We start from the raw sequence: 25,452 nt of genomic DNA, 5'->3' as shown, positions 1-25,452 counted from the left end.
AGATTGAATGTGAGTCATCTTCCAATGTAGAGCAGAGGTGAAGCAGCTGGAGTACACTGTATGAGGAGGAAATAATGTCATCCTGTCTGAGCCAACAGCCGTGCTGAGCTTCAAAACATAATTTTGAGTTAAAAGTCATCATCATTTCTCAACATCTGGCTTAGCTACATTGCTAGGAGCCTCTTCTCATTTTTCATTGTTAATGCTTGGTTATGTTTTTATTACAATTTTATGTTTGTTTGTTTTTTTTCCTGTTTTTAAATTCATTCATTTCGTGGTCACTTTTGAGTTACATTATTCTTTATTTCTTTGCTGTCTGATCAGTGGCTCACACCACTCTGGCAGTCCCCTGGCCCGTGGGGCCAGATACTGTATGTCTGCTGACTCCTCCAAGGTGTACACCATCCCCCAGACCAGCAGTTCAGGGCCAGGGCCAGAGCCGGGGCCGGGGCCCAGCTCAGAGGCCTGTGGACAGACCAGGCCAGAGCCCGGTTGCAAACTTCCAGTGGGCACGAAGACGACTGATGATGATGGTGAAGCCCACAGCACTGAGGGACCCCCCAACATTTCAGAGTGTGGGTGAGTGTGTGTGTGAGAAAGAAAGAAAGAAAGCAAGAGAGAGCATGTACGAGAACATGTCCAAATGTGCTCTTATACCACAAAAAACATAGAAGAGTTAGCACAGAGTTTGGTCTCACATGGTTCACATTAAGTGCAACGCCAGCTATCATGCAAAAATGGATGACACACTTTTTAATCACGCTAACTGGCCTCATCAGCACTGTTTCTGTCACTGTAGAGCGGTTTCCTCTCAGACTTACTAGTGCACTTGTGCCAGACCCATTCCAACACAAGTGTCCCCCCGTCAGCCCACCCAGTGTGCACAAACCGGTCTTGATTGAAGCCGACAGCCACAAAATAAATAAGCTCAATGAAGCCGCGGACATAATACACTTGGCACATGTCACTTGTGGTTATTGATTGTTCCCGTGAAGCCGCGTCCCCGTGGACTTCCAGGCTGAGCCTCTACCAGATCAGCATCTCTGCTGGGAGCCAAGCAACAATCCACAGACAGCAGCTCACTGCTGTCACACATGCAGCCCAAGGACACCAGCCACAGAATAGCCTGTAGAAATACTGCAAAGTAAGAGGGATGTATAATGTCACTCAGCCAGGTTCAGAACGTGTAGTCTCCTCAGACTGTATATGAGCAGTGACGACTCACTGTATCTGTCTGATGATTAAATGGTTTGCTGGAGAAAACAAAGAGCTATTGATGGTGAAATTGAAACACAGCTTTGATGGTGTGAGTGTAGGTGTGTGTGTATGTGTGTGAGTGTGTGCTTGTTTGAAGGTGTTTGTGTGCCGGCTCGGGGCATATTTTGGAGGAAAGAATGTGAGATTTGCCCTGGAAGAAATCCCCTGCTCTAGGTCCCAAGTAATTTCATTTGTGCTGTGAAATTTGCCACTTAAGGGCTGTGTGATTGATCGCATGCACTGAAGTCATCTTCTGCCGACTTATGAAAAAGCTCTGTAATTCAGTTATCCTCCCCATTGTTTGTTTATATATTCCTACAGTTTTATTTCATCTTACGTAACAGTGCCTCATGATAAATGGCCTAATATTACTCACAGATATTGCTCTAACATAATGAAGTTTCTCTTCCCCTCTTCCTAAAAAGTTTTCTCATTTGCTTTAACACTGTATGTAATGCAGGATGTGTAAAGATGCTCCTAACCCTCGGCTGTTTCTCTCTTGCTTCTGCTTCTTGTTCCAGAGGAGCTGAGAGCTTGTTAGCCTTCCTTCTCAAAATGCTGTCTGAGCATTCAAGGTACACAGTCAGTTAAAGTCAACCCCTGTGGCCCTGATCTGACCCAGCCTATCCCCCACACCCCACACCCCACCACCCAACCCCTCCCACCACGCAACCCCACCCTTCCCTTGTCTCGGACCACCACCTCATATGCTGGCACATGCCGAGAGTGGAGGGCAACCAGCTGTGCATCAGTGGCTGTGACATTTCTGCTGTATCTCCTACAGAACCCTACTGCTGTGTACTGTCCACCAATACCACCTGCCAGGCCCAGGTCCAACATACTCTCTCAGTCCTTCTAGTTACATTTCTATTATAATGTTACTAAGGATATCAGCAAATATCCGGAATTTCTGAAAAATAAAATGTGAGCATTTGTGCGCGTCTACATCAACTACTTTTATTCCAGTAAATTCAAGAGGATGTGAGAAAATCACACAATTAATCAAGCACAGATATATCACGGCATTTTAGGCTGCTTCCTTCCCAAGATAATGAATTTCTCAGTTCTGAACAACATGTTCCCAAATGTAGTTACGTGCACCCAGACACCCCTGGTCTTTTTTTTTTTCTATATTTTTTGCCTTTCTGGTGAAGTGGAGGCCTGTAACAGCAATTGGCAGCATGACATTAAGTCCTTTTATACACTAGAAGAAGCACAAATAGGCACTGTAACATCAAGGCTCAAGCAAAAACAGCTCTTTCCATCAGCCTTTATTTCATTTTCTCATCAAATTCTTTTTCATTTTTTTTTTTTATTTCAGGCATTAAACATGTATTAGAAACAGATGTTCCCACACAGTAGAATACCCTTTAATTGCAAAGGTCAGGGCCTCAGCGTTGTTCCAGTCTTCCTGTAATCATGGATCGATCACAAATTGGACAAGAGCAAAGTCAAGACACGGGGGGAGAAGAAGGGCTTTTAATGCCAAGGCACGAGTAAACAGAGCTCAACAATTTGCACGTCTTTTTCTTAGGTGCAATTGAACCAGAGATCTCATGGATCGCTCACAATGCATCTGGCTATCACACATGGACATTTGCAATACTCGTCTATGAATTTAGGCCTTGGTTGCCATGGTGCCAAAAGCTTACAACGGGGCAACTCTCAGCAATAGCGTGTCTAGGTAACCATCGCGGCCAGGCAATCCTATCGTCTCGCCCTCCAGTATATCCTCCTGTGACCATATAACACCCTGCCAACACCACTTAGTGTGTCATGCTCACAGGCTGCTCACTAAAAGCAGAGGTCTCACAGCCACACAACTTCACCAGCCAGGTCGGTCGCGTCCTCCCTGCACTGCCTTGTCTCTGGGTGTATTTTCTGTCCAAAACCCTCTTTTTGCTTTCTCTCTACCTCTGACAGTGCTTTGCTGCGTTCTTCAAAGTCTCTTTAATCAAGGGTTTGGAACAGTGAGACGGGACAGGGTGGAATTGGAAATAAGTTTTCCTCCCTAGCTCCCTCTCAAACCCTGTTACCCCACGATCACCTGACTAGCATGGAGCAGGGAGGCACCTGATGTTGGCATGCCAAGAGGGATCCACCTGAACCCTTTGTGTGATACTGACATTATTTTCTAAATAGCTGGGGCCACCTTTCAGTCCAAGCTGTGATGGCTCAAGGCCTCCCTTGCAGGATGTGACTCGTGCCACCCTTCTGATGAGTTCTGCTCTTCTTGTGCCCTCTGTATTGTCCACAGGCAGCTGTATGCACAGGAGGCTGCCTGCCGGCTCCAGGCTGCTGAGCGGGATGGAAAATCGCTGCAGAGACTTTCAAAAGAGGAGTACCTTAAAATGATGCTGCCGGACAGCCCTCCGGGAGAAGACAGGAGTCGGAAGGTGAGGTCATTGCGGCTGACTGACTTATCTCTAAAATATATGATTATTGTGATGTTTTGTGTCAACAAAAACCTTTTGAAACTGTGAAATAAGGATTAATAGCACAATTGCATGACATTGTAAGCGTCTGTTGCAACCCGTGAGTCTATCTTCTCACGCTGGCTAACATCCGTCGTACACACAAGGCCAGAGCCAGAGCAGATAACCTCTTGCTGAGAAGCAAGTACAAGCAGGAGACACTGCCTATCAGCTGGACCTGCTGCTGAGCGCCACAGCTGATAGTTCTTGTCCTCCCCGACGCAAGACTTTTTCAGTCCCCACTGACTGGCACAGACTGGTTAATTTAATTTATAATGGGGCCTGAGTTCACTCAGTTGCGATGTCATGGATTAAAGGCAGGAAGTTGCAGAGAGTGCATCGATGTTTGATGTTCCTGGGTCCTGCAGACTCTATTAATTGCATCTTGAGTTTCCTGCGCCGTCCCCCATCCCCCATCCATTATCTACCAGGAAGGGACCCTGGAGACATACAAATGGGTTATTTTTGAATGCTGTTCAATTCTAATACAAATGCACTTCATCCCTTGAGAAGACAAGCATGTCCTCTGGCAAGGGAAGGTCTTGTCCCTCACATGAAGCAGTTCAGTGCACTGATTAGCTCGTCTTGCTGTCGTGCACCGGGCTTACAGTATGTAAAATGTGGAGAGAACACGCAGCGTCAGCTCCAGTCTAAAATGAAAGCAGGTGTATCAGACCCGCGCTGTGATTTCACTTCATTTGGTTCTATTTTGTTTCCCGCAGAGAAGGAAAGCGCGGTAACCAGTACAAAGGTGCACGGTGCTGCCTGTTGGATTCAAAGAGTAGTACAGTCTTTGTTGTATATAATACAGTGTGTGGAAAAGCAATCTGGGAGAGAGATGCATGAGGGAGGGCACAGAGCCAGACGCTCCAACCATATACACATCTGATCCCAATGAACACATACTGTTCTTTTCTGGGAGCAGCTTCGCTGGGACTGCATGTTTTCAATCATCAGCTGGCACGTAAAGGAATCAAATTACAGTAATGACAATGTTGGGAACATCATTGATTCATTTCTGATTTAATACAGTCTGACTTGCTTAATCTCCTAAGTAATTAAACAGAGTATACGGTTAAGGTTAATGCGTGTGTCACTTCCGGTAGTCACCCGATGCCATTCTTTATGTGGGTGAGCAGGTGCAGAGAGATTTTCCTTGCCAGCCGAGGTGTCCGCTGGGACGCCCTTCCACAGACAGGCAGACTATTGTGTGGCTGACGTAAAGGAAAGGCCGCTCACAGCTTATTCTCCCACAGCGTTCCTCTTTTGAACCTCCTGTGGGAAAGAAAAAAAAGCTTTTGAATAGGTGGTTGTCCAACACATCCTCCCAAGTGGCACGTCAGAGGGTTCAAACACCGGTTGTTGTCTTTGTTCGGTGTGGGCAGCGAGGGGAAAAAAGTTCGGGAAATCAGGGAAAATCTAGGTGGATGTGTCACCGCTGCCTCGACTGATAAGAGCGGTGCTGTTGTGCAAAAGTATCAAAACACATTACAGCCCAAATCAGCCTGGGACTGTTGCCAGCTTAGGTGCATTTAGGCACACCGAAATAGTCAGTAATTTTGCAGGTTTTATTAATACAATATTTTGTGCATAATGTGCACAGCGGGTTCAGTTATCCAGTGCCAAGATGTCTTCAGAGAGCCTGATTTGATGCTGTAGCTGTAATAAATAGATGGCTTCTGAAAAAACATTAAGCCCTATTGCAAATGGTTTCATTTGCCGTGACTCCATTTATTGGAGCTCTGAATCTGTGCTATTTTTGCTTTATATAAGAGAGCAGCAAATCCTGTTTAAAGTTGTTTTGATGAGCAGGAACCTTACGGGGTCTAATCTTGTAAAGTTGGGTGGGAAAAACTTGCAATAAGAGACAACCTTGTTAACTTAAAGCCTCTGAGATGGTCTTTGGACGCCTCGTATATATGCTGCTTTGAATTCCACTATATATCTCCGCTTTAAAGACGTACTAGATGTTTGTTAAATTCTCACCGTGGGATTTGTGGGGGGGGGGTCTGTCTTTGAAATGGAGATGGTTGGGTGTTGGCTTGTGGGGATACCAGCCTAGTGTTGGTTACAGCTTGGAAGCCAAAGGCAGGCATTTACCCATCTGGCCAACTGCCCCGCATATCATTTGTGGCTACTTTTGATGTCACTCCTGCAATATTTATGTAAGCTAAACGGGACAATGATGGATGGGACTGGTGTTTGTGGTTTTGTGTGTTTAAACAGGAGATCCTCTGTCAAAATTCTGGCCACGGACGTGAAACTCTAGTATCTCTGCAGTGGCATCCTGTGTAATTCTTCTCTGTGCACTGAAGACATCCCCTCAGGACGATGCTGCTTTTCAGGCCCTCACAGCTTTTGTGACTGTTACCTGCCATGACAGCGTGGCTGGTATTGTTTTCACCTTGTGTGTCTCTGTGTGTGTGTGAACTTATACTCCTAGCTTTGTGAGGACCAGTTTGACTTATAGGGAGGGCATTTTAGCCGGTCTGCACTTTCTGACACGCCCTGTGTGTTTTTGTGACCGTGTGGTGTGAGATCATGGCATCATGGTCTGATATCAAAATGAAGGTCGCGTTTGAAGACGGGTGCAGTCGACCCATGAGTACTGTGTGCTCATGTGATAATATAGTAATGACTACTGAGTACCCAACATGTTAACAGGCATCACAACTGGAGTGATCCCATTGGAAGATGGTCTCTAGTTCTCCCTAAGCTTGAAGTTTGCTTTTGACCTCTGCATTGTCTTGTATTTGCCTCTGTAAGTTTGTAGATTCGTTTCCTTCAATTCTAGAGAGAATGCACAAAGCAGCAGGTACAATTGATATAAATACTTTCTACCTGCAGCTTTACTAAGCTGTGTCCATTGGTCTTTGTCTGGTTTGCAAACAGGCAAACAAAAGAATTCTTCTTCTTCTTATTCACAAATATGATGAGCCCTGCATTAAATCAGCATATCCAGGAGTTCCTCTGTGCTCCGCATATTGTTCCTGAAAATCCCTGGATAATAGCTCGTGCTGGAGTTTAGTTAATTTCTGGTGTTTTTCAACCCAGCATATTTATCATAAATGTGGCCATTGTGACTCAGTGGGTCATGCTAACTTTGCGTTTGCTACCTTCATTTGGGGACAAAAAAAAGGGACTTGCGCAAAACAATGTATATCTGGGGAAGCTCTATAGCTTTCAAAAAGGAACATGACTTTAACACAGAAACATTTGGAACGCTTGTCTCTGCCTCCGACCAAAAGCAAACACGGAAAGTAGCACCCTGAAACAGGCATTATGGCTAAGTATAAGCTAACACATTTTGATAGAACAGTGTTCTATCACATTCTTTTATATCTTGATTTACAGTATGTACGTGGTGCCTCCGGTCTGATCCTCCTCATAATATAATCTGCCTTTGCACTTGAAGAAGTTGTTTTGCAAAGGTCCTTCTTTTGCAAGTTTTTATTTTGTACAGACTCGGTTGTCCTTTGTGTTTGTGCTTGTATTGTGTGATTGTCTTAAATCAAATGCAAACAGATTTCTGGCTTGTCTATCAATGCATCAGCAGTTTTTCTTTTCCTATATTGTAACACCTGCACTGAGTCTCCTCTGCTGTCTGTAGTTTCTCACATAAAGCTCAGTGACTATTGGCTGCTTCAGCACAGTGACCTCTGTCACCACCTCCACAAGCCCTGTCCCCTGTTTTTCCCACTCTGGCAGACACTCTTCCAGCTGTGCTCAATCCATCTGCATTTTCCTGTGAGCAAAGCCTGTAATTGATTCCTGACACTGCTCCCTGATGTTCGCTCCTTACCCACCCAGCTGCCCGCTCGTGTAAACCTGCTGTGCCGCGGGAAAAGCAGGGAAGGTGCAGACAGCGGGGCTATATCGTTGAGGGTTTGGAGGTCATACGGCTTCATTCTTTGCATTGTTGCGACTGTCTCTTGACATGTTGTTCTCCTTTTTCTTCTCTCAGGTGTCAGCAGTCGGCAGTTTATCACCCAGACGCTCCCTGTACCGGACGCTGTCGGATGAAAGTGTGTGTAGTAACCGTAAGGGTTCATCCTACGCCAGCTCGCACAGCTCCATGCTGGACCAAGCCATGCCTAATGACATCCTATTCAGCACCACCCCACCTTACCACAGCACACTGCCTCCTCGCATGATCCACAACCAGGGAGCATCCAACCTAAGAAGTAAGTACAGAGAATGACATTCTCACTGGGCCAGCTGGTGCAAAAGAAACATCTAAAAACGTGTACAATACTTGACTTAACCAAGGATGCTGCAGAGAAGCAGCTTTGAAGAAAAGAGACAGGAAGGCTAATATAGACTTTGCCTGCATGTCGCTCTTGGATTATCATTCTTCTTCTCTGGCACCAGACAAGAGCCAGGATATAGATACTTGTTCGAAGAGCCACTTGTGTTCTACCGATATCATCAGCACAACTGGTACACACTCCAGCAACACTCCTCAATATAGCCAAATAATTCGAACTGGATGAAGTAGTGTGCGACTTGCAAAGGGGCCTGCCACTCTGCCTGCATTAAGCAGACACCTGTCACTGCTGGCCAGTATTCCCCTCTCAACTCCCAGCACCCGCTGAATATGTATTAGCAATGAGAGGTGCGACGTGTCCTTCCTGCGCTGCTGCAGGTCTTTAAGATCTCTGACATGAACATGCCTATTTTTCCATCAGGAGTGTCACAGTGTCTGTCATACATAATGTTTCATTCACTCATCAGTCCCCGCCTGCCTCCCCCCATCTCTGTCCCTCCCGTCTCATTTCCATACCGTTCCTCACCCGTCTCCAGCTACCGTCGTTAGATAGAAAATGGCTTTTGGAAAGATGTTTCTCTCTTTAGCCTCTTCTGGCTGTCAACCTGATGGATTCCTGATTGTTTTGAAGGGTAGTTGAGCACACAGGCTTACTGAAACAGCCCAATTTGGTAAACCGTGAATCACTCAAGCTCCGAGACACTGGATAAATTGAAAGGAGAGTGTCAGCATCACCTCCAGCTCTCTCTGTCTCTTCTCTGCTTCTCCACTCATGTTTTTCTAAACGCCCCTCTGCAGAATGTGAGCTTGTTTATTGCATTCCTTGTCTTTCAGGGCTGAAAGGGAGGGAGGGCGGGAGAGGCAGAGGGGAGGGAAAGGAGATATTGATTGAAACATGAAGACATTCACTTAGACAAGTCATTTATCGTCCCTCAGACAGCGCCTTGCGAGTGCTATGCAGTGAAGGCGGTTTAATGTGATGCTGGGCTATCATCCTGTCACACTGATACAAAACAATTCTTTTCAAAGTTAAATTGTTTACAACCTTTAGACAGATTTCTTATTTAGGTGCAACCAGATTGGAGTTGGACTTACTTGAAGGTATGATTGGATAGGAGCTACTTTAGCGAGCATAGACAAGCTAGTTGTTTTGATGTGCAGGGCTTGAGTTAGGTAAATATTCTCTTTCTCTTTTAGAAGCGATGACTTGTTTAAATAAATCCCCTGCCCTCCCCCCTCTAAGCCCCCCCTCCATTCTCCCAACCCCTCTTGTCTGATGCAAACTGATGGGCAATTCAGATTAGTCCTGAACTCAGACCGGGCCCGGACACTGATCGGAGTGCCTGCCTGTCTCTGCAGATGAGTTTTGGTTCTCTGACGGCTCCTTGGCGGACAGGTCCAAGTTCAGCGACCCGGGCCTCATGCCCCTCCCAGACACTGCCTCGGGCCTGGACTGGTCTCACCTGGTTGACGCAGCACGAGCCTTTGAAGGTAACCGACCTGGCTGAAGCTGCTGGCACCTTGTGCAACCTCTCCCCCCCTTCCTCCCCCTAACAGTCCCGGCTGCTTAGCACGCTCGCGTGTGTGTATGTGTGTCTGCAGTCTGCAAGTGCTCGCTGGCTTGCATGTGTAGGTTTGTGTGAGCTGTGTGTTTGTGTTTCTTCTCGTGTCTCCTAAGTGCTGTAGGAGGTGACTTTTGGGAATCCTTCAGCTTTTTGCGTTCTTTGCTCTGAGGCCCTTTGTGATTCCCATCGAGCGCTGTAACTTGGAAAAAGCGAGCCATCATTTCTCAGCACAGACATGGAGCCAATTTTCACACCATAAAGCCAGCAAGTGACCACTCAGGGAGAGTTCTTACAGCCAAGCCTTTTACTGTTAAGCTCTTGGGTTGATAGTTTGAGGTAATTTCTGGTCCTCTCTTGGCCTTTTGTCCATTAAATCTGAATATGGTCCACTGAAAGATTTTTTTTCTTCTGAAAAATGAAGACAGACATCTCATCTGACCCAAAGCGACAGACTCTTTCCTTAGACAGAGAAATCTTCAGTTTTAAGATGGACTGTTGTTTCTCATAAATTGTCTGAATGGCATAATGCGTTGGGGAATTTTTTTTTGTTCTTGGTGGCGCCTGACTCCGGGACAAGTGATTTAGGAATCAAGTACGCACATAAATTTACGAAGAATTACAGCCTGTTGTCTTCACAGACAACATGAGTGATATCAAACCCGAAAGCTGTCTTCAAAACTCGGTCTCATTCCGTTTTCAATTAATTCGATTTGACACGTCTCACCACTTCATGGTCAGCATCATCACTTTTGTTCACTTTAAGTTGAAGTGCCTTTTTGACCACTCTCATGCCAGCGTATTCCCCATCATTCACAGAATGTATGCCATGCCATGAGTTTCTTTCCACTTGAACTCCGCCTGACCCCGAGACCAGGGAGCAGGCAACGTAGCATGTGACTATTCATTTGTCATAATTAATGAATCCTCTGTAGAATTTCTTCTTTGATACATTTCCTGCTGCATAGCCTGCAGCATATTATTTAACGAGAGTGGAATCAGTGGAGATGATGCAGAGTCTGACTGGCAGCAAGAAGGCAGTTGTCACGGCAGCCTGGCTGGCCCAGAAAAGCGCTGTGTAAACTGGAGGCTTGTTGCCGAGCAGAAAGTGGCTCGGGGCTCCCATTGTGCCATGTATGTTTAACCAGCTCTGTTTAGAGCCAGGGGAGAAGGATGTTGGCAGGGATGTAAAGCATTTATAGCATTCATAACCTTGGTCTTGTGGATCCTGAGAGACTGCTCATTTTCATGATGCAGAAAGGCAGTTTGGATTGGCTTGCAGCATCCGCGAAAAACATCGTGCGCTCCTCACTTTTGAAAGTAGAAGCAGATGGAATTAAAAACGGGCTTTGGTAAATTTCAGCAACAAAAGGCTTTTGGTGCAATAACCGAAAGCTCTCATTGTCAACAATTGGATATGTTTTAATATTCCCTCGCAAATAAATACGGCACAGTATGTTCACTCAAATAGATTGTTGTGTTTTCTCTTCAGCGTAATCTGTTTTTGTTTAATTTTTAGCCGTTTGTCCACTAAATCTGTGGACACACCAGGTCACGCAAATATGACAAGCTGCTTTTCTGCCCCCGTCACAGCTTTCCTCGAAGTCTTTAATCTTTCTGATGCAGCCATCGACTATCAGGAAAATGTTCATTCATATGTAAATGAAAGCATGGTCTCCCCTTCCTGCCTCGTCTGAGCAACCAACTCTGGGCTCCATCCAGCTTTTGTCTTGAAGTGGATTAGCTTTCATTTGGGGCCTAAATTAATGGAAGGCTTTCCTTAATCTTTTCTATGAATATGCAGATTCTCCTATCTTTAGTCTCAGACCAAGGGCTTGAGAGAGAGAGAGTGGTTTCTAAAGAAAAGAGCATTATGCCTCAAAACTGAGCAGTCCCTAAGCATAACATGCCAAGTTTGGGTTTTCCATGGGGCTTTGAGCAAGCTTAAGGGCCTGATATGGTAAAACAAGCATGACTGGTGCCTGACAGCTCTCTGGGAATCAGCCCATTATGAGCCAAACAGCTGTCAGAGGAAACTCAGAGGGGTGAGGGCACCAGAGCAGCACCCACGGGACTTACTTTATCTGTGATAGTCAAGAAATGCTCTGTTTACCACCGTGTTCCTTATTGTCTGGTTATAGGTCTCAGAGAATGGGAGGACCACCTTCAGTGGCTTTGCAGCAGCACTTGAACCTGAACCATTCATTCATACAAAGCATGAATGAATCACCCCATCCTGTCAGGAATGTGTGCATGTGTGTGTGTCTGTGTGTGTGTGCTGCTCTCCTCTATTTTAGTTGCTTGTTGACACCAGGAAATGCATTGCTGAACATGTTTTCCTGTTTCTGATGTTAAGGGCAGATTATGACCTGTTACGTCACCTGTTCTGTCTCCAGACCAGCGCGTGGCGTCTTTCTGCACCATGACGGACATGCAGCGGGCCGAGGCTTTGCAGATCTCAAGAGAACTGACCAGACGGGTGGTGGAGGCGGAGGGAGCAGCACTGGAAGCAGAGTAGGCTTTACCGACAAACACAAACACACAAGCACCAATGCCTGTGTATCAAGTGAATAATTGACTCTTAGCTTAAATCTGCCCCCAAATTGGGATCTTCCAATTGTAGCTTAGCAACTGTACCAAGGTACAGCAGGGAAATATGTCAGTTGCCCAAAAACGTGGTACCTGTGAACATAGTAAACTGGAGCTTGTTCGTTGGTGCAGCGTTTGTGCCTGCGTATTACCAACGGCAGACGATTCTCAGCTCCAGACCAAACATGCACAAGCTACTGTTAAACAGCAGGTTTGTCATATCAGACATCATATTTAGGGTTCAAACCCAATGCTGGTTTCATTTATATCATTGGTATCGATCGATTTCGCAGCAGAATAAAGTGATTATCAGTTATCAAAATTAACAATATATTGTTTTAAAACCAAAGATTGACATCATTGAACTGAAGATAACTAGGTACCTATTTCCAGAGGACACGGAAATACAAATCCACTGTGTGTAGAACCAATCACATTGTGCTCTTTTGCATACTAATTTGGTGAAGTGAACATGTTCTCATCCAGAAAAAAAGCCACAACCAACTGTTCATCTCTCAAAGGAAGGAACCATTTTTTTCCAATTAATAAAACTTTCAAATCTGCCACCATCATTGTTGTAAACATTCTTGCTGTAGAGAAATCTTGACAGGTGTATTAACAGTAGCTAAAGGCCGCAGCACTTAGCACACTGTCCATCATCAGCCTCTGTGTCCTGGTAGAAGCTGTCATTGTGTCTTATTTATGTGATAAATGAATCTTTCTTGAGTCTTAATAACGTCCTATGTTGCGCTCCCCAGCAGCAGCTCCCCCTCCACACTAACTGGCAAAGTCAACCAGTTGGAGGTGATCCTCAGGCAGCTGCAGCATGACCTCAGAAAGGTATGTTCACATACATCCACCTTACTTCTTGCTTTCCTTTTCCACGTCAGCGAACAGTGCACGTCTGTGTCACACAGCTCAGGAGAATAGGCATTGAGTAATGGGTGCCCTGAGGTCTGTGTAATACAACCTCGTCCACTTAATTCAATATCCTGCTTCCTTTCCTTATTGTGTCCCAGCCCAAATTTTCCCCACCTCCACTAATGTGCTTAAAACGGAGAGAGGAAATGCACTTTTATCGGGACTGAGAAAAGGCTGCTTTGCCATGTTAATGCCTCCCATTTACACAGCACTGACGAAAGACGGATGTTCTTGTAATAGCAGGGGGCTTTTATCAACCTCCTTTTGTATCCTTTTATTTTTGTTTCATGTCCCCGGTGCTGATTGTGTGTGTGTGTGTGTGTCTGTCTTGGTGTGTTCAGGAGAAAGAGGATAAGGCGATGTTGCAGGAGGAGGTGCAACACCTGAGACAGGATAACATGCGACTGCAGGAGGAGAGCCAGACGGCGGCGGCTCAGCTCAGGAAGTTCACAGAGTGGTTTTTTCACACCATTGATAAGAAACCTTGAGAGAGAGAGAGAGAGAGAGACCCGCAGAAAGAGAGGGAGAGAGAGAGAGAGAGAGAGAGAGAGAGAGAGAGGGAGTGCAAGAAGGCCTTCACTCCTCCTGGGCACCCAGTCAGCTCCTACTTAAGACTCCCAGATGATTCACAGGCAAACAAACTTTAAAACAAACCATTACCGGCCCCCAGAGTAATCAAGACTCATTAAAAAGCCCCTGCTTTAGGAGACTGTCTTGCAGCCCTGTGTGCAGAGACTTGAAACCCTGATCTGGACCTTAGTTTTGGAACCCTCCTCTGTCTGAAGTGCAGGGCTGTTTATGATGTTAACGGTTTCTCCACACTGGCAAACAAGACACTTGGGAAATGTCCCCATATCCGGCGCTGGAGAGGAATTGAGAAAGGCAACCCCCGGGGGCCCCGCCTGAGTCCCTGGGATCTTCTTACAGTAGTGGAATGTAAAGCTCATTTACTGTAGTCAACATATAATCTACCTACGTATGTCACGTCAGTCTACTGTACTGTATGCTCAGCTGTACTGTATCGTACTGCGCACACTGTCACACAGCTGTTTCTGTGCCGGCCTTCACGGACGCAGGAAAGTAGGGAGGGTGAGGCGAGGAGGGGGGGGGGGAGGGGGAGGAATGTACTGGACATAATGAAGTGGTACTTACTGTCTGCTTGCACCAAGAGGAATCCACATGTGGCAGTCTTGAAGCGTACGGTGGGGGGGGGGGGGGGGGTGAGAAGAAATGAATGTAGCTCAACTGAGACCCTTTTGTTTTCTCTGGATTTCTGATTCCCAAAGTCACAGAAGTTTCAAGGTTTGATGTTTTAGGCCATTTTTCTTTGAATTAATTCCACTTTTTTTTTCTTTTCCTCCGTGTTAGTAGTGTAGGGTCACATGGCAGTAATTTTGATGTTTAAAGGTGCTTTTCCCTACACACGTTTGTCAGTAGTTTTCATTCACTGTCCACGATGTCCTAGCAATAACAAAGTGGTAGTTACAAAACTGTGTTTAAAAAAAAAAAAAAAAATTTAAAAAACAGAAGAAGAAGAAGAAGTTAGCACAAACGTGAAGCGTTCCTGTTGAGAAGCAGTTGTATTTGACATGTATTTATAAAACAGGAAGAGACTGTGCCTAAAACTCTTGGTTGTAAATGGATTGTTTCTCTTTGCTTTTAGTTGTCTTTTATAAACACATGCCTTGTCTGTGGCTCACTGATATAAAATTATGTGTATGGATGTGTGTGTGTGTGTGCGTGTGTTTGTGTGCGTGTGAGTGTGTGTATGTAGTTTATCACAGCAAAATGTGTTCTTATGCAGTGGTTTCTAGAGCAGTAGAGCAAGCGCCAGTGAACCACACTTACAATGCCAAATGTGTTTATTTCTGTACATATCTGCCACAGAAGTGTCTTGTATTTAACACTATTATTTAAGCTTATTTAACCTAAAGTTGTTTATTTTATTAAGGGTATTTGTTTTGGGGTTTTTTTCTGCACTAAGGAGAGATAAAGCTCTGTGTATGTTGTAAAGTGTGTAGCTTGCCAGGGCAAAAAAAAACCTATATATTTAAATATATAAATGATGATTTTGGAGATTCCAACATTTGGATGCTGCTAGAAAACAGTTTGCTGGTTTGTATGCTTTTGAAAATGTCTCTCTCCATAAACTGTCTCATCCCTGGTGGGACACTGGTTGCTTTTTTTGGTTTGTTTTTTGTTCTATTTTTTGCTTTTTTTTTTTTTTTTTTTTTAAATAAATGTAGTTGTAAAAATAATCCATTCCACAGTCTTTATTATGTTTCTACTGATAGATTTCCAGGGAAGCGTAATTTGTCCAAGTTTAGTACGCTAGCCCCCAGTGGTGTTAAAGGATGAGTTCACTTTTTTTTTTTTTCAACTTTCCAACTAACAAACAGTTCGACATTTTGGGAAACATGATAGAGTGAAAAGTTTCAAGCGAACTTTGAAAACTGTATTTCCAAATGCATCAGCAGTGTATGTCCCGATCAGCCAGCTGATGCCTGTTCTCAGGCTTAGACGAGAGACAAAGGGCTAATTTTGAATAATACATTTCTTGAGCTCCCGCAGGAGAAAACGAAGATAACAAGCCTCTTCTATCAGACTTTTTCATCCTCTATTTTGTAAACAGCAGGTGTGCTAAGACTTTCGAATGGAAACATGAAACCATAATGTGTTTGTGACTTGATTCCCTGTGAGTTGGTGTGCTTTAAATAAATGACAGATGTTGCTTTCACCGCAGGGACGGCAAAGGATTCGCTGAATAATTAATCATAAGCCTTTTTGGGTGCAGAGAGAAAAACAATTAAATTTGTTCCTGCATAAACCTCCAGCCCAGCTGCTGGAGTGTGGTCCAATCTATCACGTCCTCTAGGGGCTGGTGGGTATGCAGCTGCATTGAATTGTGGGTAGAGCTGAGTGCTGGCTGTGTCCTTTTTGGATTTCGTCCTCCCCCAATTGGTCTTACCTGTGAGGGACTTGGAGCCAGTTGCTGCTGGCATATTTGAATTGTTTTTATTTTTGCACCACCTCTGTGTCAGCAAAGAGCGTGTCCGAGGTTATGAAGCAATTTCAATAAAAAGAAGTAGCTTCATCCAAGTCTGACCACTTGGTGAATGAACCTGGAGGTTATAATATTACCAGGCAGCCTGTTCTGACTCTCCTGGGAGGCTCCTGATCTCTGTCTGACCTCTCCATCAGGCTGCTCCGCTCCATAGCTGCCTATAAAATGCCTGGACGGCTGTGTTTGTGTGTAAACGTGTGTGTGTGTGTGTGTTTAGGAGCTCTGAGTCTGGCCGGGAGCGACGGGCAGTGAGATGAGGTAGTTAATCTACATGTGCGTGTCCGGTGCCAGGACAGCAGATGGGAGCTCACACTGGCACAAGACGAAAGTGTGTGTCTGTTGCAGATGGAGGAAGATTCCAAGGTGCATTGCGGAGGGTCAGATCAGGAGTTCGACCAGTGACTGAAGAGAGGAGAGGCGCCAAATGACTTTGGCAACAGTGGAATCTGGAGAAATATCCGTGGACAGAGGCCGGGTCAGTGGCAGAGAGCGAAAATGAAAAACAAGCCGCAGCAAAAAAGATACACGAGTCCAACCCAACACTACAATGACGTGCTGGAGTTTTATTAGCCTCACAAAATATGCTGACAAGCAGTAAAGTTAGACCCAATCCAATAGGTTTAAAATCTGCTCTAACCAGATGGAAGAGCTCACAGTCACACAAACCATATTGATTTCTAATATTTGACTGAGTCAGCAGTTTAAAGGAATAAGGGCTGGGGCCGTTTCTCAGGAGCGACGGTCATCCTCCACTACACAGATTTGTTGCTCATCACACATAATAGCATGTGACTGGGACACAGTTGTCCTGCTTCCACAGTCCCCACAGCAAATGCCCTGCCTGCTGTGAGTGTCACCCTAGTCAGGATCATGTTACCCAGAATAGGGCTCAGTGTGCCCAAAGCACAGCTGGCACTGCGAAGAAGGAGGGGGAAATCTGTCGACTATGTGTGTGTGTGTGTGTGTGTGTGTGTAGTTATTGCTTGCAAAATATCAAATATCAGTATCAGCTTCAGCTATCAGCTTCCCTGAAACAATGGATTCGATTCTGTGTTTCCGCTGGATTACTGTTAAAAATCAGCTCTAGGATTTCAGGGAATTATTCATAAGCATCAGAAATTTAGTTAATGCATTATTCAGAACGGCTCTTGTGTGTAATCCTCGGTTCAATATTTTAATACCACGTTTTCCACTTTTACCTGAAAGTTAGATGTATACAGTATTGACCGCTACTCTGGTATTAAGCACTGAGGATGGTTGAAAAAGAAAAGGAAAATTCAATAGGCTCGCCTTTAGTCTTGCCAGACAGTTACAAAATCTCAATTGTGTTCTGTGCCTTCGAGGCGTAACGGCAGGATTAGCTCTCTCACCTCGACTGCTTATCTGTGCAGCTCATCTCTCCTCTGCAGGTGCTTTGAAATTCCCTCTCACTCACTGGGGAGCTGCATCTCACACACAACACAAAAGAAAGGAAAGGATAGGGGAGAAAAAGAAGAAAAAAAAACGGGAGGATCCTCCAAACCAGCCGACAGTCATCTCCCCCCCGCCCCGTCTGCCTCCCGGGTCCCCACGGACCTTCACTATCTGTCAGTCAAGTCACAGGTGACCACCCTCTTAGCTGAACCTAGTGAAGGGCCACATCTTATAAGCCGCCTCCCTGGCCTCAATAGAAATCAGAAAGGGTAAAAAAAAAGAAAAAGAAGGGGAAAAAAAATCTTTTTTCAGAAAGGTCAGTGCTGGCAGAAAATCTTGAAATCTCACACATCCAGCAGAGACAAAAGCTCAGCAAACCTCTTGTGTTTGTAGGTGTGAGAATAAAGGGACGGCTCATGTCTCGTATTCTCTGTGTGTGTTGTTTCACTGCCAAATTAGATAAAGAGACAGGAACAAATAGATAAGACAGGGCTGCTGAATTATCTTCATTTGCCGAGATGTCCTTGTCTGTTGTCCTTTCCAGCCGCCGAGCAACAGCGAGCTCTGCTATCGATTCTCAATCGGCTTCTTCCAGTGCAAACAGCCCCGGCTGAGAGGAGGCATTCAAGAAGGCGTGGGGCAGGTGGTTGAGTGGGCGGTGGGTGGTGGGAGGAGTTCGCACCCAGATCTCTATGCTGACTTTTTTCTTTCTTTCTTGTTTTTTTTTTTTTCAATCTAGGATATTGATTATGTAAAGTTGCATTAGTCTGGCCTGGCCTGTGTGGCTGAGTAGACGGGTTGTTTTAGAGGGTCATGAGAATATTGATGTCTGGAGAGTGAATGGTAGGTGTGAGAGTGGGGGCGTATAGTAGAGAATAACAAACAACCCCCACTGACCCATCATCAGCAATAAAAGCTTAACCGGAGAAGAAATCGATCCTCTGTGTGAGAGGGGGAGATACACAGACACTGGAAGGTCAAATGCAAAAAGTGTTTGAGCCTTTCTCATTGGCACAGTGAGCTCGGGAATGAGTGATGGCAGAGAGCGTTCACCTTCATCCTGAAAAACTCACAGCAAAACTGTAAAAGAGAGCTTATGCTGCGCAGCGTATGAGAACGGACCTATCACAATCTGCAGGCAGATATTGTTTGAAATGTTCTTCTCGCCTATTTTGGTGTTCTTACTTTGATTATTAGGAGAAATTTGTGTTTGACATGAACTCATTTACCACAGTAGATTATGCAGAAGCTTTTGGAACGTGACAAAAAAATATGGGTCAATCACAAGAGACTGATTCAGATCATGTCATTCAGTCTTCCTGACACCCAGTTTTTTCAATCGTATTCTCTTCATGTGCTGGGTTGTTATATATCAGAAGAAGCAGATGTCTGGATTTTGAAGTGTGGACCAGATGTCAAAGTGTAATAAAACAAATCAGGGGACTGTTAGAGTCGTTTGGTTTCGTCCTCTGGGAACCATGAATGTCATTTTATGGTGATACAACCAATATTTGTTGAAACATTTTAGTCTTGACCAAAGTGGTGACCTCAACCACCAAAGGACATTACCATGCATAGAGCCAGGCTGCTAGTGGCTAAACATGACCTTTGTCCCAGGTCACTGTCGCCAGTATTTACATTATCAAAAATGTTCTTGGAAGTGTATTTATACCAAATTTCTCATCTTATGGTCCCCACCTGAGGGACTTATGTGTGTTCCTGTCTTCTTGCATGTAAACTCTCAGTGAAGCTGATCAGGAAGAGGTGCCTCCTGCTCCACATGCCAGATGGTGACATTTATACGTCTTTATTCAGCGTGTCAACAAAAGTAATAAACATTCGTCTATGAGCTCTAATAAAACAGAAAAACCAGAAGATTTTGATTTGTGTTTTTAATTAGTCTGCTTAATAGCAGGACTTCATGTTCACGAGGAGCAATGAAGCAAACCCTGAATATTGGTATATTCCTGAATAGCTCATTAACCGGTTCAATAAATACAAATTAATGTTCACTTCTTCCTCTCACAGTGACAGCTCAGTTTATGATGTGGGAACAAAGCTCCACCATCACACTCCATTGTAGTGGAGGATCAGTTTGGCTTAGCTTACTCAGCTCAATTTACCATTAAAATAACATGTGGTGCTGGACTTTTACATATGACTCATCAGATCATTTCTCTAACTGCTGTATTTTCAGTGTCGATCATGTTCACATCCTCCAAAACTACATTTACCAGTTTAAATGCATAATGGCATCATACCCACACACTTCATGATAAACATATTACTGTATGAGTGAAATAATGAGACAAAAAAAAAGCACTGACCTGTACAACGTGATAAAGACATGAGGGAAGAATTCTCCAGCTCAGCACACGCACATCTGTGGGCAACATGTTAAAGCTGACCTCTGACCCCAGCCATTATTTTGCATCGATTGCTTGTGCAATCAATAACATGCAACATAAATAAGGCTGACTGTATTTGCATGAAGTAGGTATTTCAAAATGAACAACCTTTAATCACAGGAAAACAAACTCGCACACAATCCTCACATGTGCTGTTGTGTGTGTATGTGTTTTTAACTTACTTACTCACGACTTATTTGTCTTTGTTCCCTGGTGCAACGTAACACTCTCACCATGCTGCCTGTGTAATTTATGTGTGCAATAACAAAAGTGTGAAGCTCAGGTGATCTATACGTTAAAGACAAACCAGCCAGATCTCCAGGGTGCAAGAGATTCTCACTTCCTCTTCATTTTTATTATACATCCAATTCACATGCCATCCACCTCCTACATTCAGCTTCTCTGTGGTGTAAGGGAGTTTGTTGTTTTGGTTTTTTTTTCTTTTTCTTTATATTTTTCTTGCTCACTGCAGATAAGCCTGGGTGGCTCCTCCCTACTCCCTTCACCAGCACAGGCTGATTGCACACACCTGTGCCCAATCTGAGGGCAATCAGCACTCCCTCAAAGCATAAGAGGCTTGGAGTTCATGTCCACCCTCACCAGTTTGTTTGGTCATCTCCCGTGGAGACTAGATCTCTGTAGCTGTGTTTGCTGTGTTACTTTGTAACTTTTCTCTCTGTTTGAACTTTTCCTGACGCCTACTAACCACCGTGCTGTCCTCCCCCAGTTTCCTCTGTTTTTTTTCCCACATGGCTGTGCTAGCACACAGTTGTGTTTTTTTTTTTTGTTGTTGTTGGTTTTTTTTTTTTTTTTTTTTTTTTTTACTGTCATCAGGTCAAACTTTCAAATACTTTGGTTTATGACCAAATACCCGAACTACTAACATTCCCATCAGCCTCAGCTGTACTTTCTATTTATTGGCTGACATTTTGTAACACGGCCTGCGCTTTCTATGTGAATCAGGTTCCAATCCAATACTCCCCAGGTCCTTGCTAAACCAAGATGATAAACATGGTGAATACACTAAGCATCAACATTCGCTTTGTCATTACAAACTAAAGCACCAAAAGTGCCTGAGCACAGCCTCACAGAGCTGCTAGCATGGCTGTAAACTCTCAGTCTTGTTCTTTTACAAGGTACGGAGACGAACTCTGCAAAATCACAAAACACTACGCCTTTGATGTTTTGTGGTTGTGAGACCAAGCTTTTGTATAAAGATTTCAAGCAGGGGAAGCTTCTGAGATAACATGATGCAAGGATCAGAGGAGAGTGGGACAGAGAGAGAGAGAGATGGGTTGATGATGGAGACAGAGGCTTTTTTGTTCCTCTCTTTCTCCTAATGCTCGGCTTATCAACAAAGCCAGGTACCAATCTGCCTCCCTTCTACTGCATTCCTCTGTGAAAAGGCATCTAGCCTGGATATTCTGCAGCTGAACGTTATGCACTCTGCAGCCAAGGACAGACACACGCTGAGACAGAAATAAGGTTCCTTTTTTTTCTGGTAGCACCTGCTTTTCTCCAACTTGTGGTTACTGTGATTGTGCCCTTTCTCATGCAGTCTCTAATCATCAACCTCTATCTGCGCACCATGTGACAATGTAAATGGGCCGGGGAAAGGAAAAATAGCGACATTAAGTGCAAGTGCAAGCCTTGTGGCAGCTTTGCGTGTCTGCGAGCAGCTGGAGGAGCTCAAACCACAACAACATCTTCAAGGAGCGAGGTCAGGTTTCTCTCACACCACCCACTGTGCTGCAGGCCAAAATATAACAGGGCAGGTGGGCAACCAGCCAAAATTATATTACTAATCCTGCTCTTGTTTATGTTCATCCCAACACAGATGTAGCTGTGGCGTATCTTGACATATTCCCTAAAATTCCAAATTGAGGAACAGTGTGTGTGCATGTGTGTGTGCATGCGTGTGTGTTTGTGTACAATTCATCATACTGTTTGCCATCATCCTCTTCCTGTCGGTCTCCTCTGGTGTGTTGTCCAGCTACAACAAACACAGGAAATCAACAAACAGCTCAGGTCTGCACCTCGCAGGTCATTTTAATATAGTTTTATCCTGCTCAGAGAATAAATGAAAAAAAGTTTTCTGATGTAGTCCCTTCAATCATTTTCAATTCTTATTTCTATGCATATACAGTGTGCCCCATGGTCCTTCACTCTGATCACTCTGTTTAAGCCTCGATTCAACCTCCAGGAACATTCTGTCACTTCAGCTTAATCCAAAATTTCTCTAAACATTTTCACTCTGCCAGTCATGCTTTCCATATTCATTCTTTGTAATATTGGAAAACAACTTGAAAGAACTTGGAAGTGTCATTAGAAATCATCTAAACTCGGCTTGATCAAGTGTAAAATGTCAGCCCTTAAATAATGTCTCTCGTTTCACCTACGATAAATCTATTAAAGCATCCGTCTCTGTCCTCCGCGGCTGAAATAAGAGGATCACGTTTCGTCTCTTCTTCTTTGAGGTCATGCAGTTAGAGATGCTCACTGCTTTTCATTTCTGGGTTCAATTAGTTTTGTGGTGTATTCCCGAAAAGAACTGGAGTTTGACAGAGGAAAATATTTCAGCGATGTAAAACATTAACTGTAGCCTCAATAGACCAGAATTCAATGCAGCATAAATGCTCGTGTTTGTAGTTAAAACTGTGACTCACTGTTCTCTTGATTTGAAAGCCTCAGCTTCTCCACCGTCCACCAAACTACTCCACTGTTGCTTTTGATAACACTTTCTATTGTTAGCACTGTTCTTAGCTATGCATGTAGAGTAATCCACTGCTGACTGAATAAACAGTTGCCTGTTTTGGGGGATGCTGAGAGGCACTCTGGGAGATGTAGGAATTTACTCAGGTCAAGTGGGTTCATCAACAAACCCATGATTTAAACGTGACAGACTGTTGATAGAGTAAACAAGTATGAAAGATAAGATCATTCATATGGCTTGCAGCTTTGCACATGTTTAAGTTCAAGGGAATAACATGCATCAGTAAAACAAACCCATACATCGGTGTAGGCACCAGAACAAAGACCAACACAAGTTTAATTGCTTTCCTCTGCATCCTTGCGTGTAGGGATTCAAACACACGAGGCCCTAAAACAAAAGTTATTCCTCTTTAAGTGAGCAAAACAAAAGGCGACATCTCCTCCCATCACACTTCGCTCTAGTATCACTTTCCTTGCCAGGCACTCTGGCACTCAGTGTAATGGAAGCATTATATAGGGATGAAGCAACCCAGACTTAAAGTCTGGCTGTTGATGGGAACAAACATCCGCCCTGCTCCTCCTACGCTTCACACCAAGCACACAACACACAGGATCTAATGAACCACCATCTGGCGCTACAGCAGACCTGGGAGTCTGCCCTGCACGGGCAGCTCACAGAAACAAGTTCCCAAGTGGCTTCACCACCAAAATACAAATTCACAAAGGCAGTGAGGGTTAGGCTTCAAATGTTGGCACCAAGTACAGGCTAAAAGAGATAAATTCACTATTGTTATGAAGTAAGAATTAGTATCGAGTCATTTGTCTGCAAGCTGAAACATCAGCGCTGTTTGTTAGCTGCAAAACAGGAGTGTTTCTAATCAAGAGCTCACGTTTGTCCATGTGTCAGCATTGTGTTAACATTTTTATGGTGCTACTAAATGCTCATTTATTCCATTTGGCTGTATAAAAAAGGGCAGGTAATGGCAATGTGTGCTTGTGCTGTCATAAAAGAGCTGAAATGAATTTCTCTGTGTGCATGAAGGCGAAGCGATGAGAGATCACGATACAGGCGGCTGAAGGTTTGCACATACAATAGGTCTAATTCAGCACATAAAGGCAGCGCATTGTGCAGAGGAGATGTGAGCGATAGCAGAAATGAATAGCAATTGAAAGGTGTGAATGGCATTTCTCATTAAAAGCAAACACACAGAGAGGCAAATAATCTTCTGATCCAGACTATTCATGCTTGTTTTAGTTGGACTTTCACACTGCTTCCATGTGAGAGAGAGCTGTCAGCTGCAGAATTACAGCAGAGGGAGTTTTTTTTTCTTTTTTTTTTCTGTCATGGTAGAAAGGAAAAGGTCTCTTTTTGTCTGCCTACCCTGCTGCCACGGCGCAAATGAACTCCCTCCTCCAATGTAGGGTTTGTTGTCGCCCTCCACGCTCAGCCGATGCTGAGTTTCCACGGTGATGGAGGCATGAAATGTGCCCAGTAGCCAGGCTCTACAGTATGAGTGGCCATACAATCTCATTTCTTTTGTCTTCTGACCATTTGGGATGGCACGCCTGGCTCGCAGCATCATACAAATCAATGCAGCCTGGCACACACGTGCATGTAGTAAATTCCTACAAGCCGCAGCTCAGCCTCCAGAGCTCCTCAGGCCTTTTTGAGTTTTTCCAAAGCAGGGATGGGAAGGTGAAGGGTCATCAGCTGCAGGGATCAAAAACTTTGGTCCAACCATTCAGAATTCAAGCTTGAAAATCACAGTTTTTAATCCGTCTGTTGTGATATTCCACATGTCTGTGTGAGAGGTATTGGTTCGGGTTCTCACTTCATTGTTAAATCTGGAGCACTGAAAGCTTTTATCCCTGAAATTGATGAGGATTATTATTAAAGCAGTATCATAACAATGATTATTATTATCATCAGTATCATTGCAAGAGTTATAGTAATGGTCCTACAATCAACCTTGATTATGAGAATTATTAATCAGTGTGATGAGGATGATTCTGATTATTACTCCCACTGTTACTGTGATTCTATGTGTCTGTCTGTCTGTCTGTCTGTCTGTCTGTCTGTCTGTCTGCCTGTCTGTCTGTCTGTCTAGAACACATAATTTACAGTAAACCAACTGTAAAACCAAAAGCACTGTACTGTACCAACAAACAGAAGTCTCATTTTGTTGACTTTTTGTTGCCTGGGTGTGTGTGACTGTTTTCCTTTTTAAACCACCAGCTCAGCAGTGACTCTAATGAACTGCTTATTGTCTTTGTATAAGAGCCTGCTGCTGATTAAATGTGGTCATGGTTACATGAGTTGTCTTGACTTCTTGGTCTTTGCCAGCTGCTTTTCACTGAGTCTGAGCCCGGCCACACAGACCTATTAGTAAATTCTTCTGCGGGCTTAACGTCACTTCTGAGCAGTGGGTGTAGACGTGATTGCTCATATTTGGGCATGTTTCCAAATACTTAAGTAAAATATTACTGTGTAAGCTATACAGCTTTGCCAGGATAATCCTGATTTAATTTTGGTTGGCTGATTAACTTTATATCTTGCTATCTATTTGCTGGAGGTTTCTCATGGGGGCTTTGTTACATTTTAAGCAGAGTGAAGGTAAGAGAATTAGTCTGCATTACTGTGTAACTGATCTGATTTCAACTGGGAAACTTTCTCTCTTGAACCTCTCAGATCAAGGCAAATGGAGGAATCTGAGAGCTGTGTGGTCACTGCTTCAGTGTACTTGTCGCTGGAGCTCGCTATGATGAGATAAAGCAGATTAAAGTT

At 44.2% G+C, this 25,452-nt stretch overlaps 1 protein-coding gene across 6 annotated transcripts in view; it reads left to right on the top strand.

The window, feature by feature from the left end:
* Positions 1 to 14,153, top strand: part of LOC121189715 (signal-induced proliferation-associated 1-like protein 2) — a 79,032-nt gene extending 64,879 nt beyond the window's left edge. For 2 of the 6 annotated variants that reach the window (XM_041050109.1, XM_041050111.1), the window contains exons 15-21: positions 325 to 579; positions 3,515 to 3,653; positions 7,696 to 7,915; positions 9,358 to 9,489; positions 11,957 to 12,074; positions 12,908 to 12,989; positions 13,412 to 14,153. In XM_041050109.1, the coding sequence (XP_040906043.1) occupies positions 325 to 579; positions 3,515 to 3,653; positions 7,696 to 7,915; positions 9,358 to 9,489; positions 11,957 to 12,074; positions 12,908 to 12,989; positions 13,412 to 13,558 (1,093 nt within the window). In that variant the 3' untranslated portion in view covers positions 13,559 to 14,153. Of the gene's footprint in view, positions 1 to 324; positions 580 to 1,778; positions 1,833 to 3,514; positions 3,654 to 7,695; positions 7,916 to 9,357; positions 9,490 to 11,956; positions 12,075 to 12,907; positions 12,990 to 13,411 lie in introns of all 6 variants that reach the window. The other 4 variants (XM_041050115.1, XM_041050112.1, XM_041050114.1 and 1 more) reach the window with 4 other exon arrangements.
* The last annotated feature ends 11,299 nt before the right edge of the window (positions 14,154 to 25,452 follow it).

The sequence above is a fragment of the Toxotes jaculatrix genome, chromosome 11 (assembly GCF_017976425.1).
Source record: "Toxotes jaculatrix isolate fToxJac2 chromosome 11, fToxJac2.pri, whole genome shotgun sequence".
Classification (NCBI taxonomy): Eukaryota; Metazoa; Chordata; class Actinopteri; family Toxotidae; genus Toxotes; species Toxotes jaculatrix.
The sequence above is the reverse complement of the archived record's forward strand: the minus strand, read 5'-3'. Positions and strand labels throughout refer to the sequence as shown.